Source organism: Ovis aries, chromosome 2 (assembly GCF_016772045.2).
Source record: "Ovis aries strain OAR_USU_Benz2616 breed Rambouillet chromosome 2, ARS-UI_Ramb_v3.0, whole genome shotgun sequence".
NCBI lineage: Eukaryota > Metazoa > Chordata > Mammalia > Artiodactyla > Bovidae > Ovis > Ovis aries.
Genome location: NC_056055.1, coordinates 59,221,916 through 59,242,567, shown reverse-complemented (window position 1 = coordinate 59,242,567; position 20,652 = coordinate 59,221,916). Strand labels below are relative to the sequence as shown.

The 20,652-nt window shown below is 40.8% G+C and overlaps 1 protein-coding gene across 3 annotated transcripts in view; it reads right to left on the bottom strand.

Annotated features, from left to right (window-relative positions):
• Window positions 1-20,652, bottom strand: part of GNA14 (G protein subunit alpha 14) — a 198,187-nt gene that overhangs the window by 140,835 nt on the left and 36,700 nt on the right. Inside the window, exon 1 of one of the 3 annotated variants that reach the window (XM_042243323.2) lies at window positions 12,540-12,826. The exons of the other annotated variants lie outside the window; for them this stretch is intronic. Within the exon in view, the coding sequence (XP_042099257.1) occupies window positions 12,540-12,564 (25 nt within the window). The 5' untranslated portion in view covers window positions 12,565-12,826. Of the gene's footprint in view, window positions 1-12,539; window positions 12,827-20,652 lie in introns of those variants that run through there. 3 annotated transcript variants of the gene reach the window in all.

Here is a 20,652-nt window from a genome sequence, read left to right as displayed (position 1 = left end):
AGGGGATGACAGAGGATGAGATGGCTCGGTGGCATCACTGACTCGATGGACATGAGTTTCAGTAAACTCCGGGAGTTTGTGATGGACAGGGAGGCCTGGCGTGCCGCGATTCATGGGGTCGCAAAGAGTCGGACACTACTGAGCGACTGAACTGAACTGAACTGATGCACAGTATCATGTCATTTGCAAATGGTGAGAGCTTTACTTCCTTTCTGATCTGGATACCTTTTATTTTTCTTCCCTGATTGTTATAGCTAGGACTTCCAGGACTATGTTGAATAATAGTGGTGAAAGTGGACACCCTTGTCTTGTTCCTGATCTTAGGGGCGATGCTTCCAGTTTTTCATCATTGAGAATAATGTTTGCTGCAGGCTTATCATATATGGCCTTTACTATGTTGAGGTAGGTTCCTTTTATGCTCATTTTTGAAGAGTTTTCATTATAAATGAGTGCTGAATTTTGTCAAAGGTTTTTCCTACATTTATTGAGATTATCATATGGCTTTTATCATTCAGTTTGTTAATATGGTGTATCATATTGATTGATTTGCGTATATGGGAGAATCCTTGCATTCCTGGAATACACCCAACTTGATCATGGTGCATGAGCTTTTTGATGTGTTGCTAAATTCTGTTAGCTAAAATTTTGTTGAGGATTTTTACATCTATGTTCATCAGTGATATTGGCCTGTAGTTTTCTTTTTTGTGTTGTCTTTGTCTGGTTTTGTTATCAGGGTAATGGTGGCATCGTAGAATGAGTTTGGAAGTGTTCCTTCCTCTGCAATTTTTTGAGAATTTTAGAAGGATAGGCATTAGCTCTTCACTCAGTGTTTGATAGGATTCTCCTGTGAAGCCATCTAGTCCTGGCCTTTTCTTTTTTGGAGATTTTTGATCACAGCTTCAATTTCAGTGCTTGTAATTGGGTTGTTCATAATTTCTATTTTTTTCCTGGTTCAGTCTTGGAAGACTGAACTTTTCTAAGAATCTGTCCATTTCTTCCAGGTTATCCATTTTATTGCCATATAGTTGTTCATAATACTCTCTTGTAATCCTTTGTATTTCTGCATTGTCTCTTATAACCTCTCCTTTTTTATTTCTAATTTTGTTGATTTGATTCTTCTCTTTTTTCTTGATGAGTCTGGCTAAGGGTTTGTCAATTTTGTTTATCTTCTCAAAGAACCAGCTTTTAGTTTTATTAATCTTTACTATTGTTTCTTTCATTTCTTTTCATTTATTTCTGCTTGGATCTTTGTGATTTCTTTCCTTCTACTAATTTCCAGTTGTTGTAGGTGTAAAGTTAGGTTGTCTCTTCAATGTTTTTCTTGTTTCTTGAGGTAGGATTGTGTTGCTATAAACTTCCCTCTTAGAACTGCTTTTGTTGCATCCCATAGGTGTTGAGTTATCCTGTTTTCATTGTCATTTGTTTCTAGAAATTTTTTAATTTCCCTTTTAATTTCTTCAGTAACCTGTTGGTTATTTAGAAACGTTTTGTTTCATCTCCACGTGTTTGTGTTTCTTACAGTTTTTTCTTATAATTGATATCTAGTCTCATAGCATTGTGGTCAGAAAAGATGCTTGATATGATTTCAATTTTCTTAAATTTACTGAGGTTTGATTTGTGACCCAAGATGTGGTCTATCCTGGAGAATGTTCCATGTACACTTGAGATGAAGGTGTATTCTTCTGCATTTGGATGGAATATCCTGAAGATATCAATGAGATCCATCTCATCTAATGTATCATTTAAGACTTGTATTTCCTTATTCATTTTCTGTCTTGATGATCTGTCCATTGGTGTGAGTTGGGTGTTCAAGTCTCCAGCTATTATTCTATTACTGTCAATTTCTCCTTTTATGTCTGTATTTGTCTAATGTATTGAGGTGCTCCTATGTTGGGTAAATGCTATTGCTGCCAAGTCCCTTCAGTCATGTCCATTTCTGTGTGACCCCATAGACGAGAGCCCACCAGGCTCCCCCGTCCCTGGGATTCTCCAGGCAAGAACACTGGAGTGGGTTGCCATTTCCTTCTCCAAGGCATGAAAGTGAAAAGTGAAAGTGAAGTCACTCAGTCGTGTTTGACTCTTAGCGACCCCATGGACTGCAGCCCACCAGGCTCCTCTGTCCATGGGATTTTCCAGGCAAGAGTGCTAGAGTGGGTTGCCATTGCCTTCTCCATGTTGGGTGAATAGATATTTACAATTGTTATGTCTTCCTCTTGGATTGATCCCTTGATCATTATGTAGTATCCTTCCTTAAGTCTTGTAATCTTCTTTAAGGTCTATTTTGTCTGATATGAGGATTGCTACTCCAGCTTTCTTTTGCTTCCCATTTGCATGGAATATATTTCTCCATCCTCTCACTTGCAGTCTAAATGTGTCTGTAAGTGGGTTTCTTGTCGACAGAATATATATGGTCTTGTTTTTGTATCCATTCTGCCAGTCTGTGTCTTTTCATTGGAGCATTTAATCCATTTACATTTAGACTAATTATTGATATATATGTTCCTATTGCCATCTTCTTAATTGCTTGGGGTTAATTTTGTAGATCTTTTTTCTTCTATTTCTTGACTATTTAAGTCCCTTTAATATTTGTTGTAAAGCTGGTTTGGTGTATTGAATTCTCTTAACTTTTGTTTTTCTGAAAAGCTTTTTATTTCTCCATCAATTGTGAATGAGATCCTTGCCAGTTACAGCAATCCTGGTTGTAGATTTTTCCCTTTCAGTACTTTAAATATAGCCTGCCATTCCCTTCTGGCCTGCAGAGTTTCTGCTGAAAGATCAGCTGTTAAGTGTATGGGGTTTCCCTTGTATGTTACTTGTTGCTTCTCCCTTGCTGCTTTTAATATTATTTCTTTGTGTTTAGTCTTTGTTAGTTTGATTAGTATGTGTCTGGGAGTGTTTCTCCTTGGGTGTATCCTGTATGGGACTCTTTGCACCTCTTGGACTTGTGTAGCCTGTATGGGACTCTTTGCACCTCTTGGACTTGATTGACTATTTCCTTTTCCATGTTGGGGGAATTTTCAACTATAATCTCTTCAAAATTTTCTCATACTCTTTCTCTTCTTCTGGGACCCTTATAATTTGAATGTTGGTGTGTCTGACCTGGTCCCAGAGGTCTCTGAGACTATCCTCAGTTCTTTTCATTCTTTTTACTTTATTCTGCCCTTCAGAAGATATTTCCACCATTTTATCTTCCAGCTCACTGATTCGTTCTTCTGCTTCAGATATTCTGCTATTAATTCCTTCTAGTGTACTTTTAATTTCAGTAATTGTGTTGTCTCTACATGTTTATTCTTAATTCTTCTAGGTCTTTATTAATTGATTCTTGCATTTTCTCCATTTTGTTTTCAAGGTTTTTGATCATCTTTACTATCATTATCCTGAATTCTTTTTCAGGTAGTTTGCCTATTTCCTCTTCATTTATTTGGACTTCTGTGTTTCTAGTTTGATCCTTCTTTTGTGTAGTACTTCTCTGCCTTTTCTTTTTTATTTTTTAACTTATTGTGTTTGAGGTCTCCTTTTCCCAGGGTTCACAGTTGAATTCTTTCTTCCTTTTGGTTTCTGCCCTCCTAAGGTTTGTCCAGTGGTTTGTGTAAGGGTCATATAGGGTGAGACTTGTGCTGAGTTTTTATTTGTTTTCCCTCTGATGGGCAAGGCTGAGTGATGTGGTAATCCTGTCTGCTGATGATTATGTTTGTATTTTTGTTTTGTTTGTTGTTCAGATGAGGCATACTGAACAGGGTGCTACTGGGCGATGCTGGGTCTTGTAGTCAAGTGATTTCCTTTCTGTGAGTTCTCACTATTTGATACTCCCTAGGGTTAGTTCCCTGGTAGTCTGGGGTCTTGGAGTCAGCGCTCACACACCAAAGGCTCAGGGCTTGATCTCTGGTTAGGAATGAAGATTCCACAAGTGGTCTGTTATGGCATTAACTGAGATTAAAACACATATCCAAAAATGAGAAGCCAAAGATGAATCCCAGACAAATGGCAGTTAAAAAATCAGGCAAATAATAATTAAAATGATGGAATATACACATTTACATATACACCCATGAGTAAAGTCAAAACAGTGCAACAAAAATATAGTACATTGACCTGGCGATCAAAGGAAATCAAAAATTATATTTACCAGATAAAACAAAACTAGAGCAAGGTGCCAAATGGGGAATAAAGCAATGAAAACAAAACTAACAAATATGCTGAGAGGAAAGTGAAGAAAGAAATAGAAATGCAAAGTTAAAGAGAGATAGATGAAGATGATTCACAAACATTAAAGATTTAACTGCAAGGGGGAAAAGAACAGTAGGAAAGGCAAACAAAGGAATAAATGTAGAAAACATATAATAGGTTTTAAAAAATTAAAATTATAAAAATGAGAAAAAAAATGGAAGAAGAAAGAAAAAAGGGAAAAAAAAAGGAAAACTTCACAGACCTCCAAAAGCCCAATGTAGAGGCAGAGGTTTACAACAACAATAAAAAGTGTGACTAAATATATACATATACACACATAAGCAAAATCAAACCAGTTCAACAAAAATAAAGTACAAGAGACTGACCTGGTGAACAAAGGAAACCAAAAGTATATCTACCAGAAGAAAACTAACTAAGGCACAAGCTGGAAAACAAAACTAAAGCAAGGTGCCAATTGGGGAATAAAGCAATGAAAATGAAACTAATAAAATGTTGAGAGGAAAGGAAAGGAAGGAAAAAAAAAGAAAAAATACATATGCAAAGTTAAACAGAGGTAGATAAAAAAGATTTATATACATTAAAGATTAACTGCAAGGGAAAAAGAACAGTAGCAAAAGCAAACAAAGGAATAAATGTAGAAAAGTAATAATAGGTTTAAAAAAATAAAATTTAAAAGAGAGAAAAGAAAATTTTAAAAAAGGGAAACTCCACAGAACTGCAAAAGCCCAACATAGAGGCATAGGTTTATAACAACAATAAAAAATGTGACTGAGGAAAAAAAAAAATCTCAAAGCTTAATTAGATTTCATAGTGACAATAAAATCAACAACTACAACAGACAGGGAAAACAAAACAATCCAAAAGAATCTATAGAAGAAGTCAAAACATAAGAATAACAAATATTTTTCTTGACTCACTCCTGTCAGAGGCCTTTCCCTTGCTACAAGTCACAGTCCACCTCATCTCCCTAGGATGCCCTCCAACACTATGCTGATCTCTGGACCTGCTGTGGGAGCAGCTCAGATTCTACTCTGGTCCTACTCCTGTGTGTTCTTGCCTCCAATGTCCACAGCTATCAGAACTAGTGTATTTCCTTTTGTGGGAGCTCTCACTGACCTTTTATATATTCCACAGACACAGAGTCTATGCCTAATTGATCGTGTGGATTTAATCTGCAGCTTGTACAGCTGCTGGGAAGGTTTTGGGTCTTCTTCCTTAGCCACACTGCCCCTGGGTTTCAACTGTGGTTTTATTTCCACCTCTACATGTGCGTCATCCACTGGGGTTTGCTCCTGGGGCTGCCCTGGAGGACTTGGGTTTGCCCCTGTGAGGGCCAGGTGTGGAGGTGGTGCAGCTGCTTGGGTCACAGGGGTTCCGGCAGCACCAGGTACTCAGGGGAGTTGTGGCTAGGGCAGCAGGAAATTTAGTGCTCTAGCAGGGTATGGCAACCAGTATTGGCCAATACGCTCCAGTATTCTTGCCTGGAGAACCCCCTGACAGAGAAGCCTGGCAGGGCACAGTCTACAGAGTCACAAAGAGTTGGACACGACCGAAGCAACCCTGCGTGCATAGACACAAGGCTTTTTTTTGCCTGTGGCAGCTCTGCCCCAGTGAGAGCTGAGCATGAAGGTGGTGCAGCTGCTTGGCTTGCAGGGACTCTGGTGGCGCCAAGTGTGCAGGAACATGGACACTTGTTCCTATCGGAGTCTTTTTTCGGAGTCTGGATGGCCCTATCGGAGTCTTTTTTCGAGCCTCTTCTTGCTGGCAATCAGAAGGCCTCTTTGGCCAGTCTTTGTAGCTCGGCCCATTCAGGCACTTAGAGGGCTCCCTTGCCTGGGGTCCTACTGTGTAGAGTGGCAAATCAGGCATTTAAAGGGGCATCCTGGGTGGGGTCCTACTCTGTAGTTTCCTGCATCAGTCACTTAAAGAAGTACTCTGGGTGGGGTCTCGCTCTGTAGTTCAGTGCCGGGCATTTGATGGGCCAGCCTCTCTGTTGTTCAGCTGCTGATGCTGGTGTGTGGGGAGACAGAGGTTATGGTGATGGCTCCACCCCCTACGCGTGACTCAGCAGTATGGCCTTGCTTCCGTGGCTGCCTGGCTTTCCTCTACAGGCATTTCCCACCAGTCTCCTCCCTCACATCTTCTAGATCTGTCCCTCTGCAGTCAACAGCAGCCCTTGCCCTGGGACTGCTCCACAATCCCTAACTTCAGCATCCAGCTGCTGTGCCTTCCAGGGGACCTCATCCCATTTAGGCTGCCACAGATCAACTGTTTCACTCTCAGCCTTAAACGTTTCTCCTCTGACTCAGACAGTTGCCCCAGTATGGGGATCGGACCCCTGCTTCAGTTCCCCCACCCTCCGGGGACAGGTCCAGTCCCACTAACACTCCTGTTTTTCCCCCTAGTTCCTTCGTCCTACTGAGTTCTGCGTGTTTCTATATATTGTTTCCCTCTGGTCAGGTACTCCTGTCGGATCTCAGCATGCACTTCTGTGTCTGAAGGTGTATTCCTGATGTATCCATGGAGAGAGAAGTACTACACATCCATCTATTCCTCCTCCATCTTGTTCTCACACGTATCTTTCTGAAGTATGGTTTTCTCCAGATACATGTCCAGCAGAGAGACTGTAGGATCATATGGTAGCTCTATTTTTAGTTTTCTAAGGAACCTCCATACTATTCTCCATTGTGGCTATACCAATTTACATTCCTATCAACAGTGTAAGATGGTTTCCATTTCTCCACATCCTTTCCAGCATTTACTGTCTGTACACATTTTGATAATGGTCATTCTAACCAGTGGGTGGTGATACCTCACTATAGTCTTGATTTCATTTCTAGTAATGTTAAGCATCTTTCCATGCACCTTTTGACTATCTGTACATTTTCTTTGCAGAAATGGTTATTTAGGTCTTTTGCCTATTCTGTGATTTGGGTTTTTTTTAATTTTAATATTGAGCTGCATTAGTTGTTTATATTTTGGGAGATTAACCCCTTCTCAGTAACACCGTTAACAAAAATTTTCTCCTATTCTGTAGGTTGTTTATGGCTTCTTTTGCTATGCAAAAACTTAAGTTTGATTAGGTCCCATTTGTTTATTTCTGTTTTTATTCCCCTTACACTAGGAGATGGATTCAAAAAGATATTGCTGTGATTTATGTCAGAGTGTTTCAAAAAAAAAAAGTGTTCTGCTTATGCTTTCTTCTAAATATTTTATAGTACCCAGTTTAACATTTACAGTTTTGAGTTTATTTTTGTACATGATATTTAAAAATGTTCTAATTTCTTTCTTTCACAAGCAGTTGTCCAGTTTTCCCAGCATCACTTATTGAAGAGACTGTCTTTTCTCCATTGTAAATACTTGCCTCCTTTGTCATAGGTTAATTGACTATAGGTGTATGGGTTTATTTCTGGTCTTTCTATCCCATTCCGTTGATCTTTGTCTCTGTTTTGTACCAGTACCACACTATGGCTGCAGCTTTGTAGTACTGTCTGAAGTCAGAGAGTAGGATAACTCCAGCTCCATTCTTCTTTCTCAAAATTTTTTCAGCTATTTGGGGACATCTGTGTTTCCATACAATTTTAAAATAATTTGCTCTAGTTTTGTAAAAAAATACCGTTGATAATTTGATGGGGATTGCACTGAATCTACAGACTGTCTGGGGAAGTATAGTCAACTGACCCACATCTGAGTGTGGGTATGGGCAGAGGCTGAATACACTAACTACTGTGTCTAATGTTTATAAGGCTACAATGAGATCCTATTATGCTCTACATGTCTCCTGCCCTCTAAGATACCCCCGCCCACCACATACACAGATCCTTGTTTGTCCCATTAATTAATGTTTCTAAAAACTCTATTTATGTTAATTTTATCTAAAATTTTTGATATGTATGTCACAAAATTTATGGAATGCATTATCTAGTTCAATTGAACTAACCATCACAAAATGTACGAGGCTTAAATAATGCCAAGAAACTGCTAATTAGAGATGCCATTAAGAATGTACATCTGCCAACCAAAAAGTTGGCCCAGAAATTGAAAATTATAATGAAAATTATTTGGAATATGGACTTATAGTCTTCTTTAATTATGACTTTGAGAGTATACTGCATCTGGAAATAACAGGAGTATATACATATAATTTTTAAGTAATAACTCCTACTTTGAAGGTACATATGCAAATATTATTTTTCTGATGAGGTACACAATCAAGGTTTGGAGACCACTGCTCTATATACTATCGGCTGGGCTCCCCTGCACATGGAATAAACATCCTGGCATCCTTTGGCCAACCCCACCGTCATCGTATCTTGTCTCTAGTGCTGCAGTACCCCCCACCTACTCTAACTGATGTTTCAGATGAAGTGGCTATAGGAAAAGGCACTGATTCCAAACTCAAGTGCCCACAACAGTCAGGAAGGGATCACAAGATCATAAGAGAAGAGTGTTTTTAAAAAAGCACACACACATAGTACAAATGTGTTAAGTGGAAACTGACCTTAGGTCTCAGCATTAAGAAGCAAAAGGGATTAAGAGAGATTGGCAGCATGGAGAACGCATACCTCCTATTCTTGCTATTCTTGTGGGCATGCAGACCTGGAGTGGTCAAATTTTATGATATTTCAAGGAAAAAATATATCTCAAATTTTATTGGATACTATACAATGTTTAAACAGGTGTGCATGCACACACACATGCGCACAGACACACACACACACCTGCACTTGCCAAGATTTCAAGGCACATTTGGACCATGAAATATTAATTTGCTCTACCCACTATGTATGTTATACATAGTCATAATTCATTATTAAAATTATTCATAATTAATAAAAATCACAGAGAGGCAGGAAAAAAGAGCAAGTTTCATAAGTCATAAAGTCAGAGTCAACACAAAATTAAAACCAGTGAAGGTGAAGGAAAAGAGAAAGAAATGACAAGTGAAGATGATGAAGAGGCAGGCTAATGAGAACAAAAGAGCAAAGGCAGGCATTCTTACTTGCTTCCTACTTTTTCCTACTAGAGGGTCAATGACTAATATACCTTGCTTTCCCAGAGCTGTGGGCCCACTCTGTGCAGCTCTGAGAAAGTGATCATGCCCACTAATGTCTGTGTCACCATTTCTTTCTGAATAAGACTACATTTCCCAGCATTCCTTGAAGCGGGTGTATCCACGTGAATGAGTTTTAGCCCACAACTGCCAGCCTTGGTCCAAAAACACAGATACACGTACAGATGTTCTTTTCTCCCCTTCCCTAACTCCATGTGGAGGCAAAGGTCTGAAGGAATTTGGAGACATCTGATCCAAGAAACAAAACTCAGCTCTTCCATCACAGCCCTAACAGAATTGTGATGTAAGTGAGAAATAGATTCCTATTTCCTTCAACTACTTAGATCTTGGTCTTGATCCTCCTCATTTTGAATTCATTTATCCCAATTTACATCTTCTTGCCTAGAATCTTTACTTATTCAGGTAAACATGCCAGTCCCTCTGACCATTACTCTAAAGGCATGAATCCAGCCTTCTGCCTCTCACCTGTGAACACGTTCTATTTTGCCTGTATGACCCTCAAGGTGGTGAGCACAAAATGGAGTTCCTCATCTGAAGTGGGGTATGACCAGTGCAGAAGAAACAGAATCATCACCTTTTCCTCCCGATGCTATGGCAATAATGATGAAGCCTGTGATGCCTATCCACTAAGCCTTTTTTTTTTTTTTAATGGAGCTTGTCTTCTGCTATGTCTTCCTTATCTTATAATTACAGGTTTATCTCTTGAGCTATCAGAGTTTTTAAGTCTCTATCACATTATGCTTTGTTTGCTTCTTTTCCTGAACTATTACCTACTTGGTTGCCCATGTGGGTCCCTTCTGCTTTTGCCTTTCTAGGACCCATCTGCCTTTCTCCTGGTAATAGCACTTCTGTTTTGTTTACAAGCAGTCTTAGTGGTACTAGACATCAAGGAAGTCTGCTTTCTTCTGACTTAGGCACTGAGCATTCCTCAGGCTATACCAGCCACTCTTCCCTCTTAAATCAGGGACATAAGAACTGAAGGAAATGTGAATACATACATAGTAAAAGAAATGTCTCAAATGGACTGTCCATTAATTCCTATGACCCAGAATCCCAGAGCATCTTTCCCACAACTTGCGGAAACTAAAAATCCAATTGAAAATTGGGCAAAAGTGGATGGGAGGGGAGAGTTGGGGGAAAATGGAAACATGTATATATACGGCTGAGTTCCTTCTCTGTTGACCTGAAACCACCACAACATTGCTAATCGGCTGTACTCCAATACAAAATAAAAAGTTTAAAGTTTAAAAATAAAATGTTGAGAGTAAAAACAAACAAAAAATGGGCAAAGGAGTTCAAGACATTTCTCCGAATAAGATATACAAATGGTCAACAAGCACATGACCACAAATGGTCAACATGCTCAATAGCATTAGTCACTGGAAATGCAATTCAAAAACCACAGTAAGATACCATTCATTCCCATTAAGATAGCTAAATTTTTTAAGAGGACAAATGAAACAGTAAGTATTGAGAAGGATGTAGAGAAATTGGAACCCTTGGAGATTGCTGATGGGACTATAGAGTGATTCAGTTGCTAAACAGTTTGGCTGTTAAAAGTGAAACATAGAGTTACCTCACAATCCAGCAATTTCAATCCTAGGTTTACATCCAAAAGACTTGAAAACAGATACTCAAGTATAGATGCGTACATGCATGTGTATAGCAGCACTAGTCAGGACAGCCAAAAGGTCAAGACAGCCCAAATAGTCATCAATAGACGAATGGATAAACAAGCCGTGGTACGTTCACTCAATGGAATATTATTCAGGCACAAAAGATGAAGGTGAGATGGGCTATAACATGGATGAACCTCAAAACCATTCCGGTAAGTGAAAGAGACAAGATACAAAAGGTCACATATTATATAATATTCCACTTATGTGGAATACCCAGAACAGATTAATCCATACAGCAGAACCCAGATTGGTGGTTACCAGGGAAAAGGGGGAACAGAAGTATGAGAAGCATCTCCTGAATAGGTACGAGGTTTCCTTTAGAGGTAATGGGAAGTTTTTGGAACTAGACAAATTAGGGGTTGTACAACTTGGAAAATGTACTACATGTCCCTGATCATTTTTAAGTGGTTAATTTTATGTATGTAAACTTCACCCCAATAAACACACATGCACTCACAAATGCATACTCTCACAATTCTAGAGGTCAGAAGTCCTATAATCAAAAGGCTGCCAAGTCTGCCTTTCCTCTGGAGGCTCTAGAGAACAACTCATACCTGCCTTTGCCAGCTTCTGGAGTTACTGCAACCCACTCCAGTATTCTTGCCTGGAGAATCCCAGGGACGGGGGAGCCTGGTGGGCTGCCGGCTATGGGGTCGCACAGAGTCGGACACGACTGAAGCGACTTAGCAGCAGCGGCAGAGTTACTGCACTCTTGACTCGTGGCCTGTTTCTGGCAATGACATCCCTCTGACCCCTGCTTCTGTCATCACATCTTCTCTGACTCTGACCTTGCTGCCTCCCTCTGTAAGGACCCCACGATTACACTGGACCCATCTGGATAACCCAGGTTACTCTCTTCATTTCAAGATCGTTAATCCACCTGCAAAGTCCCTTCTGCCATACTAGTAATACACTAACAGGCTTTAAGAAGTAGGATATGAACAACTTTGGGAGGCCATTATTCTGAAGTAGGATATGAACAACTTTGGGAGGCCATTATTCTATCTATCGCACCCCACTGCCCCTTCAATGAATTCCTTTTCTTACTTAAGTTAGTGGAGGTCTGTTACTTGTAACCACAAACCTCAAGCAGTAAAATGCTCTCTATTTTTCAGCTTTGCATTTTGAATTAATAGGGAACATAAAAGTATCAGTAGCCAGCAGGAGTTGGATGTCTTGGCCATGTGGGGAGAATAACTAAGGAAATATGTAAGAACTGCATATTTGGTACAGTTTTTTCCCTGGAGAGAAAGAGGTCAGACAAACAGATACTTAATGAATGTCTGGTGGCTGAATAAATAAAAGGATGAGAACACAATACAGAAAGTTTAACTAAAGCATTGAATCAGAGGCCATAGCAGCAAGAGTAAGACTGCACAGAGTCGGGAAAATGTATTAAAATATAAAAATCCAATTTAGAGCACTGTTTCGCACCTCCAGCGTGAAAGTTAGCCACAACCCTTCCTTGTGGGGTGACACCCTCCTACTGTCAAGCCTGAATCTGTATCAGAGATCTCCTCAGCACCAGGAAGTCCCCTGCTGTCCCCAGACAGAATGAACAGCTTCCTCCATTCCATATGTGTGTCGTGAGTGCTTACCGTGCTGCTCCGAACTGTCAGTCATGGTCAGCTCTTCAAACTGGCTTCAGTCTCCCCTCAGCCACTGCCTCAAAGTGCCCAGGAATACAGCGGGGGTTTGCATGCTAAGAAAAGTAAAATGGCAGCAGAGCCAAAGAAGAGCTATTGGAGGCAGCCTTCAAAGGCATCTTCATCTTTTCCCCCCTACATTCATACAGACTCTGCAATATATTTGAAAGTATCAAGTTTGGAATCACAGAACCTTTGGATGCCCTGGGAATCTATGTTCAGTAACTTTCAGGGTGAGTTTGCTGAAACCTGGTGTTAGTTTTCACAGGTACATTTCCTGCACACCCTGCGGGCTTGGTGAGCAAATAATCCACTGTGGGGACAGTCTAACTTTCTGACAGGCCAGGCCACTTTATTTCCCTGAGTCTTTTGAAAGCAAAGCTATTTGACAGCCTCTGCCTTAAACAAACTCTTAGTACTGTCAATTCATTCAACTTTGACCTAGAAATTTTATGCACGCAAAGCCAAGTGAGCTGGGTCTTTATTAGCAAGCCAGGGTTCCTGGAAGAGAAAAGAACACTCTTTGTTCAGTATATCTATCATCTTGGGGTTCAGACATTCTTTGTATATCATTCTCAAAAGCTATAGCATGAGTCAGCTCTACCTTCATCGGTATGTGTTTGTTGAAAGGGGAGGGGGGTGTTCGTTTGACCAGGGTGGAGAAAGCGCTGAAGGTGGCTGGCTGTTGCGTTTTCCCTCTCTGCTTGAGTTATAGCCTTTAGGCAGTACACACTGGGTGAACCAGCTTACCCAAAACAACAATGATAGTTGGAGTTGCCCACAAAGGCAGAATCTTTAGGATTTCTACTGTGACCATCAGAGTTACTACCTTCAATACCAAGAACTTAATATCCTGAAATGATAATGGTTTGCAACTTATGTCTTTTATGGTCAATAAAACACTAAGAGTATTATCATGCCATTCTGCTCCAAAATGATGAGAAAACCAATGCTTAAGAATAAGAAAAGTAGTACGATGTCAAGTTCAAACTCAAACTCCCCATTATTTTCCCTTGCAACTGATTACTAAGTGATTTCTCCCTGTAAAAGAACGTGTCTTGAGTTTAGGCTTTGCACTGAAGGAAATGCTATGTGCACACTGTTGAGGAAAAAACTTCAACAAAGATCCAAGTGATCTAAAGACACAGATGGTGAGAGCAATTTCATGTTTTCTATGAGCCTCAGACTGTCCCTCCTCTCTGCTTCCCTGCTGGAGAAATGGCGTGTTGACCAGATGTCCCACGTGTTTTGTGACAGCTTGATTTCATGTATTCTTTTCAGCTATCCCACAGGTCTCCGGAGAGTTATACAAATGCATGCATTGGCTTTCTGTCAGAATGAGGGGCAGATGTAGCATAGCATAGGGTGAGAGACGTCACCTTTTAAAAGAACTTATGGGGACAAGCAAACGGAACTCCTGGATCACTCACATTTTAAAAATTGAAATTATGCATAAACTTATGAGGAAGTTCACTTACCAATATAAACATTCTCCAAATCAGTTCATTTTCAAAGAACTAAGAAATTACAGAACTTAGTGGATCGTAAACTTTATCTTACTCACTTTCCTGATTAGAAAACTACAAAGCCAAGTATCCAAAAAGTAGGAATGATACATTGTACACCTTAAGCGTATTTTTGAAGGTAGTGGTTTTTGAAATCACTATTGTGACAGGTCAGGAGCGCGGTAAAAGTGAAAGTGTTAGTTGCTTCAGTCCTGTCTGACTCTTTGTAGCTCCTGTGAACTGCAGCCCACCAGGCTCCTCTGTCCATGGGATTCTCCAGGCAAGAATACTGGAGTGGGTCGCCATTCCCTTCTCCAGGGGTTCTTCCCAACCCAGGGATGGAACCTGGGTCTTCCGCAATGTGGACAGATTCTTTGGAGTGATTTTTGAAATCACTGCTGTCACAGGTTAGGAGCGTAGACCACATGCCAAACCCAGCTCTGGGGTGAGAGATTCCACATTTCTCATGAAACAGGAAATGTGGGTCACAGCCTAGCAGGAATCAGTAAACTCAGTCATCTCATATATAGTGACGGACGATGAATGACAATGTCAACATGCCCTCGAAGACGGACCTCGCCCTCCAGGAAGGCAGATGCTGCAGAGATATAATGCTCTTTCAGGACAATGATCACCTACTGTTTCTAAGGAGAACTGTACTGACTATGCTCTTCCTGTAGCCAGGGTTCTCCCTCCTATGCGAAATTGCTTCCTAACACTTTCAGCCTTTCTGGGTGAACTGATTACTGGCTGCTCCATCCTTCTGCTCAGATCTTTGATTATCTGGTAAAGCGACAGGAAGACAAAGTTACCAGACTAAAGGAAATATTAGACCTCTCCTTCCTTCTCTCTAAATCTGGGTACACCAGAGAGGCTCATTATCTAGGCTTAACAATCAAACATCCTTGGATTCAAATCCTGATCCCCTCCTCTTCCCTAGCTATATGACCTTGGGGGACTCCTAGAAGCCTCCATTTGCTCATGAGTTAAGTGGATATAACTAACAGTATCTACCTCCACCTTAGCTTCTTAGGGTGAGATGGCATAATTTGTAGAAAACATGTGGCCAGTGGTATGTAATACAGTAGGACAGTGCCTAGCTCTCTGTGATCTAATGCATCTCTGTAGTGGAGCAGATTATTCTAGTATCTGGTCATTCCTTTCCCTTGCTCAAGAAACTTCACTGGCTCCCCATTCTGAGACAATAGGTTCAAATTTCCTATGTGACATGAAAGGTCTCTGACATACTTATCAAGTAGATTTGCCACAAAGTACTCTTTGCACTCAAATATTCAAGTTTCATGTGAACCACCTGGGTTTCTTGTTCATGTACAACACTTCACTCTCTCTGCCTGGGTGCTTCAATCCATCCCCCCAAATTTATATGTGTCTGTCTGCGTGCATGCACAAATTTACTTGCATGGAATCTTAGCTTGTTTTTATCAGTTGTCAAAAATTAGAAGATTTTACCTGAGTAGATTTCTACATTCTCATAAAATGTAAGATCTGACTACTTGGGGCCTACGTTATCAGGTGGAAAGCACTGAGCTGGCTTGAGTAGTGGCCAACATTTCAGGAGAGACACAAACTTTTTCTAATTTAGCCCAGTCACCACCACTCCCTACAGTGTTATAACCCTACTCCCTACGGTATTACAGCAGTCTGATTTACTCATTAGCGTACCAGCTTGGAATTCCAAAGGCATTTGAGTGTGCAATTCCTGATCTAAGTTTTACCTATCCTAAGCCCTTCATAAATTCTTCCTTGATTCTATTGTATCATAAATAATTTTATTTTTTTCAACTCCCATAAGCTGTGTCTGTTAAGGCATGTCCCTGCCATAACAGTAACACTACAGAATATTGTAGTATAACACTTTATATGTTTACTTCATTGCCCTTCCTGAAGTACAAGCCCTGTGAGACAACTCATGCCTGGACTGTGCCTGGCTTAGCATTAGATATTATAAGCAGATATATGATTAATAATTTTAATTTAACAAAAATCAAACAACAAGGTCCTACTGGGTATACCCTATACAGTATAGTAAATTATATATATACAATATATATCCCTATTGAATATAGGGAATATATTCAATATCCTATGAAAAACTATAATGGAAAAGAATATATGTATAACTGAATCACTTTACTGCAGAAATTAATACAACTATGTAAATCAAGAATAAAAATTTTTAAATCAAGTATTTAATCATGGGAAAGTCCACATCAAACAAGTCAAGCACACTTTTCTCCCTGGGATGGGCTAAGTTTCAGTCATCAATTATTCCTTCTAGGAACAATTATCAGGGAGCTGGAGTAGGGAAGACGGCAAGAAGTGATGCGGGAGGGTGGGTCCACTGAGAAAGGACAGAAAGTCACACTTTATAAGCTTGATGCCCAGTTTCAAATTTTGTCCTAGATTCATTTGCAGGAAGATAGTCCTTAGACTCTTCAATAGTAGATGTGTTTTAATTCTGTATCCGGCTAGCACTTTATTTTATTCTGTGTATTCTCAGAGATATTATTTGTGTAGAATCACACAAATCCATGAGGTCAAGGCAGGACTATTGACTCCAGTTACAGAGGTAGAAGCTGAAACTGCACTTGGCATGAGCCAAATGCCTTCCCTTAGCAGCTCCTAACTGCTGAAGGTTGAAATGATTTGATGACCTGCAGGGGTAGAGCAGTGAGTGCTTGAATCCATCCCCTAATATTCTTGTGTGTGTGTGTGTGTGTGTGTTTGAGCTGAAGGCAACATGTTAGTCTTCACCATCTAAGCTCTCATCAGGATTGTCACAACACATCCTGCAAAGAATTACAATCACTCTTTCCTACAGATTCTCCTTTTTAGCTGTGCTCTTCAACTATACACTGGCAATGCAGAGAAAAGACAAAAGAAAAAACAAAGTCAGGTCAAATGTGTACGTAGTTTTTTAAAGCTTGCTTAAAAGTCTTTTTAAAAAACCCTTCCCTCCTAGTGAGCAAATGAGATGGTCTGATTATGCTTTTATTCTACAGTTGTTTGCCATTTAGAAAGTACATCCTAGAACTGCTTGCTTTTTACCTAAAACATCAGAATCTGAAAAGTCCATTCATAAGCAAGGCCTCATTTGCTAGAGTCTTCTTATAAGGGGGGGGAGGGAGTGGATGGGGGTGAGATTTCATCACTGTACAGACTAAATTATAAACAGTTATAGGGATAAGGAAATAATTCAGTAGCATCATGTTGGATCCTCAAATGGGTCTGAATTTAAGAACTCTGAGTTTAGAGACTGGGTAGGCCTATTCCTTGAATTTAGGCTAAGTCCTTCCAGATACTCAGTCCTTCTAGTTCCAGGAGGATACCCTGTCTGCCCTGCAGAAAAAGGCAGGGTCCGAGTTTAAGAAGATCACCACCGTTTCCAGCCCTTTCTACCTTGGCTCAGAGTAGCAGAAGGAAAAGGTATGTTTCGACAGACCATCCTATGGCTCTGGTCTCCAACTGGCACTAAATCAGGTTAACAACTAAAAACAAATCAAATCATATTCTACGCCCAAAGTTTCAAGTGTCTACTGATAGAACCCCTGGATTCTGAAGAACCCGAGCTGAGATGACATCAAGCTCTAAAGCTACAGTCGATCTTGGTAAAACAACTTCTTCCCTAGCCTTTCCACCTTGAAAAGGGTCCTTCACTCACTTTAAAACCACAAGACCTTGGCTGGTTTCTGCAATAAGTGAAAGCAACTGAAGGACTTATCAGCTACCATGAGAAACCCTCTACTGAGTTACAACTGAATTCATAACTAACAGTCCTTTCTTAGAATGGAGGACACTGGGCTTGACCTTGGCCTGGCCAAGTTTATTCAACTACAGTTATCTTCCCTACATGTGGGGGAGAACAGCAGCCTGCAAAGTCCATGCCCACTGCAAAGAGCTCTGGTTTTTTTAAAGCAAGAAGATACTAATGTTTTATATTTTAAAAAATAAAAAAGAAAGAGTACTGCTGGCCCTTGAGAACAGCAATAAGTGACCAGCAATTTATGTGTAAGTCTTGGAGAAGGCAATGGCAACACACTCCAGTACTCTTGCCTGGAAAATCCCATGGACGAAGGAGCCTGGTGGGCTGCAGTCCATGGGGTCGCTAAGAGTCGGGCACAACTGAGCGGCTTCACTTTCACTTTTCACTTTCACGCACTGGAGAAGGAAATGGCAACCCACTCCAGTGTTCTCGCCTGGAGAATCCCAGGGACGGCGGAGCCTGCTGGGCTGCTGTCTATGGGGTTGCACAGAGTTGGACACGACTAAAGCGACTTAGCAGCAGCAGCAGCAGCATGGGGGATAAACAAAGCCTCTGTCTGAAATATCTGTCCCCAGGATGTCTCCCACTCTTCAATGCCCAGCTCAAATGTCACCTTTTGCAAGAAATCTCTGACTACTTCCAAACCACAATGCTTTACCTCCCTCACTTGGCACCAGAATGCCCTGTGATGTAGCTGCTTGCCATGGGTCATGCCCCCAGTAGACTGGTGGCTACTGTTGCCACATCTTCTATATCTGTATTCCCCACACTTGGCATGTACACAGCTGAAGCCTGATGAACATTTGTTAAATTAACCTCTAGATTTATGCTTTGGCTTAGCTCACCGAGGATTTAAGGAGTGAAATGAATGAATTACAGATGGGACTGTGCCTTCCCTACCCAAAACGGGTCATCACTGCTCATGAGCTCAGAGTGGCAAATGCCTTCAGCAACTCTCCTTAGCTCTTAGCTCATGTTAACATAACTACCATTTATCAAGGGCATTCCACGAGCACTGTGCTGAGTGCAACACACACATACATACACACTCCTTGCGGAAGATGAAACCAGGGGCTATTTCACTTCTCTGAGCCTGAGACTTCACAGTTAGGAAGAAGCAGCAGTGTGACTGGTCATCAAGGCCCCTGCTCTTATGGAACCATCCTATGAGACTCCCTTCCCAACTGCTGTTCCCAAAGCAAATGCTGATTGTGAGATTGGAAAACACCATGCCTCTCATTTCCTTTCCATTTCCGGCTGCTCTCAACTAACCCACACTATCACTTGACAAGCATGTGAGTGTGATAAAGTCAATCTGGACAGCACCATGGACAGGAAATGAATGTTACTGTGGTGAAATTCAAATTGCAACCATTCTGACAAGAGACAGATACGAAAGACGCACTCAAGGCTTTTAGGGGTGTTTTCAAAAGACAAGCACCTCTTCATGGCCTGAGTGAATTTTTTTTTTTTTTTTAACAAAGACAAGATATGAGTCCTTTGGAAGATGGCTCAAGCACAGGGCTTTGTTTCCCAGGACAAACAGAATGGAAACAGCAGATGGGGGCTCAGGCAGCCTTTAAGGAGGGAGCTGTTATCTCCGCTGTGGGCCAGGGGCCATGAGCACATCACTCTATGAACTGCATGAAAAAGTCCAGCAACACAGATGCTTCTGAACAGAAAAATTCAAAGCCATTTCATGTCCCTCTGTGCGATGACATGCTTCTCTCTGAAAGCCAGTATGCCTTAGCTCATCCTCTACCGTGTTACCAAACATGTTATTCACTGCACCAAGAATAAATGTAAATGGTGGGATCAATACAAAGATATCATTTTCTTAAGAAATTAAGCTATGGTTCAGCAAGTTGATGATCACAACCTTGGAAGGATGACTATAAATTTCTTTATTTCTCTGGAAATAAAGAAAGGGACTTGGTGCAAATCACATGGTACTGCAGAACTGATATTTGTTGACTGATTTTACTGAGGATTAGTAATAAAGCCCTGACTGAGATATCAAAAAGGCTCCCTTTCAACCAACGTTCTTGCTCTTTTCTATGCCTCCTCCCCCTGCCACACCCCCAGCATCCTACAATGAGTGGTTGTGATGCTGCCACGTGACACACCGTGACACACCGTGACACACTGTGACATACCGTGACACACGTGACACACCGTGACTACAGGAGATCCAAGGCTCCTTAGGACACATTTCAGGTGGTAGCATCAGGGGAAGAAACAGGAACGAGATTAAGATGATTCCAAAATACTCCAAATGGGAGAAAAAGGAAGTCCGGCCATTTTATTATAGTGAGGCACGTCTTGGATTTCAATCCTGGTTGAATTTGCTGAACGCTGATTTAATAGCTACTGGCAGCACTTCAAACAGCATTCCTGACAGCCTAATTCGACCCACGAGAACGGCACCATCAAAGCCAACAGTTTGCCCACATTTAGGTGCCTTCTAAGATGTTGCATTTCTACCAACAGCCCAACCTTCTCTGGAGAACTGATGGACACATTTAGCAGAACCACCTCTAAGTGGCACTGAAGTGGGCACAGTATAACTTCAAAGGCAAAACTGACTTTGAAAACAAAACCCACAACATCATATCCAGTCATGAATGAACAGCCTCTGACTCAATTTAAGATCGTTTTTGTGACATCTTTTTCAGCAAGTTTTTAAAATGTTGGTCTTGCATGGTGTTCTTGCCTCAGTGCCCTTCTTGGTAGAGTCTTTTCCACATATACAGAAAGATGAGATATTTGATGAACA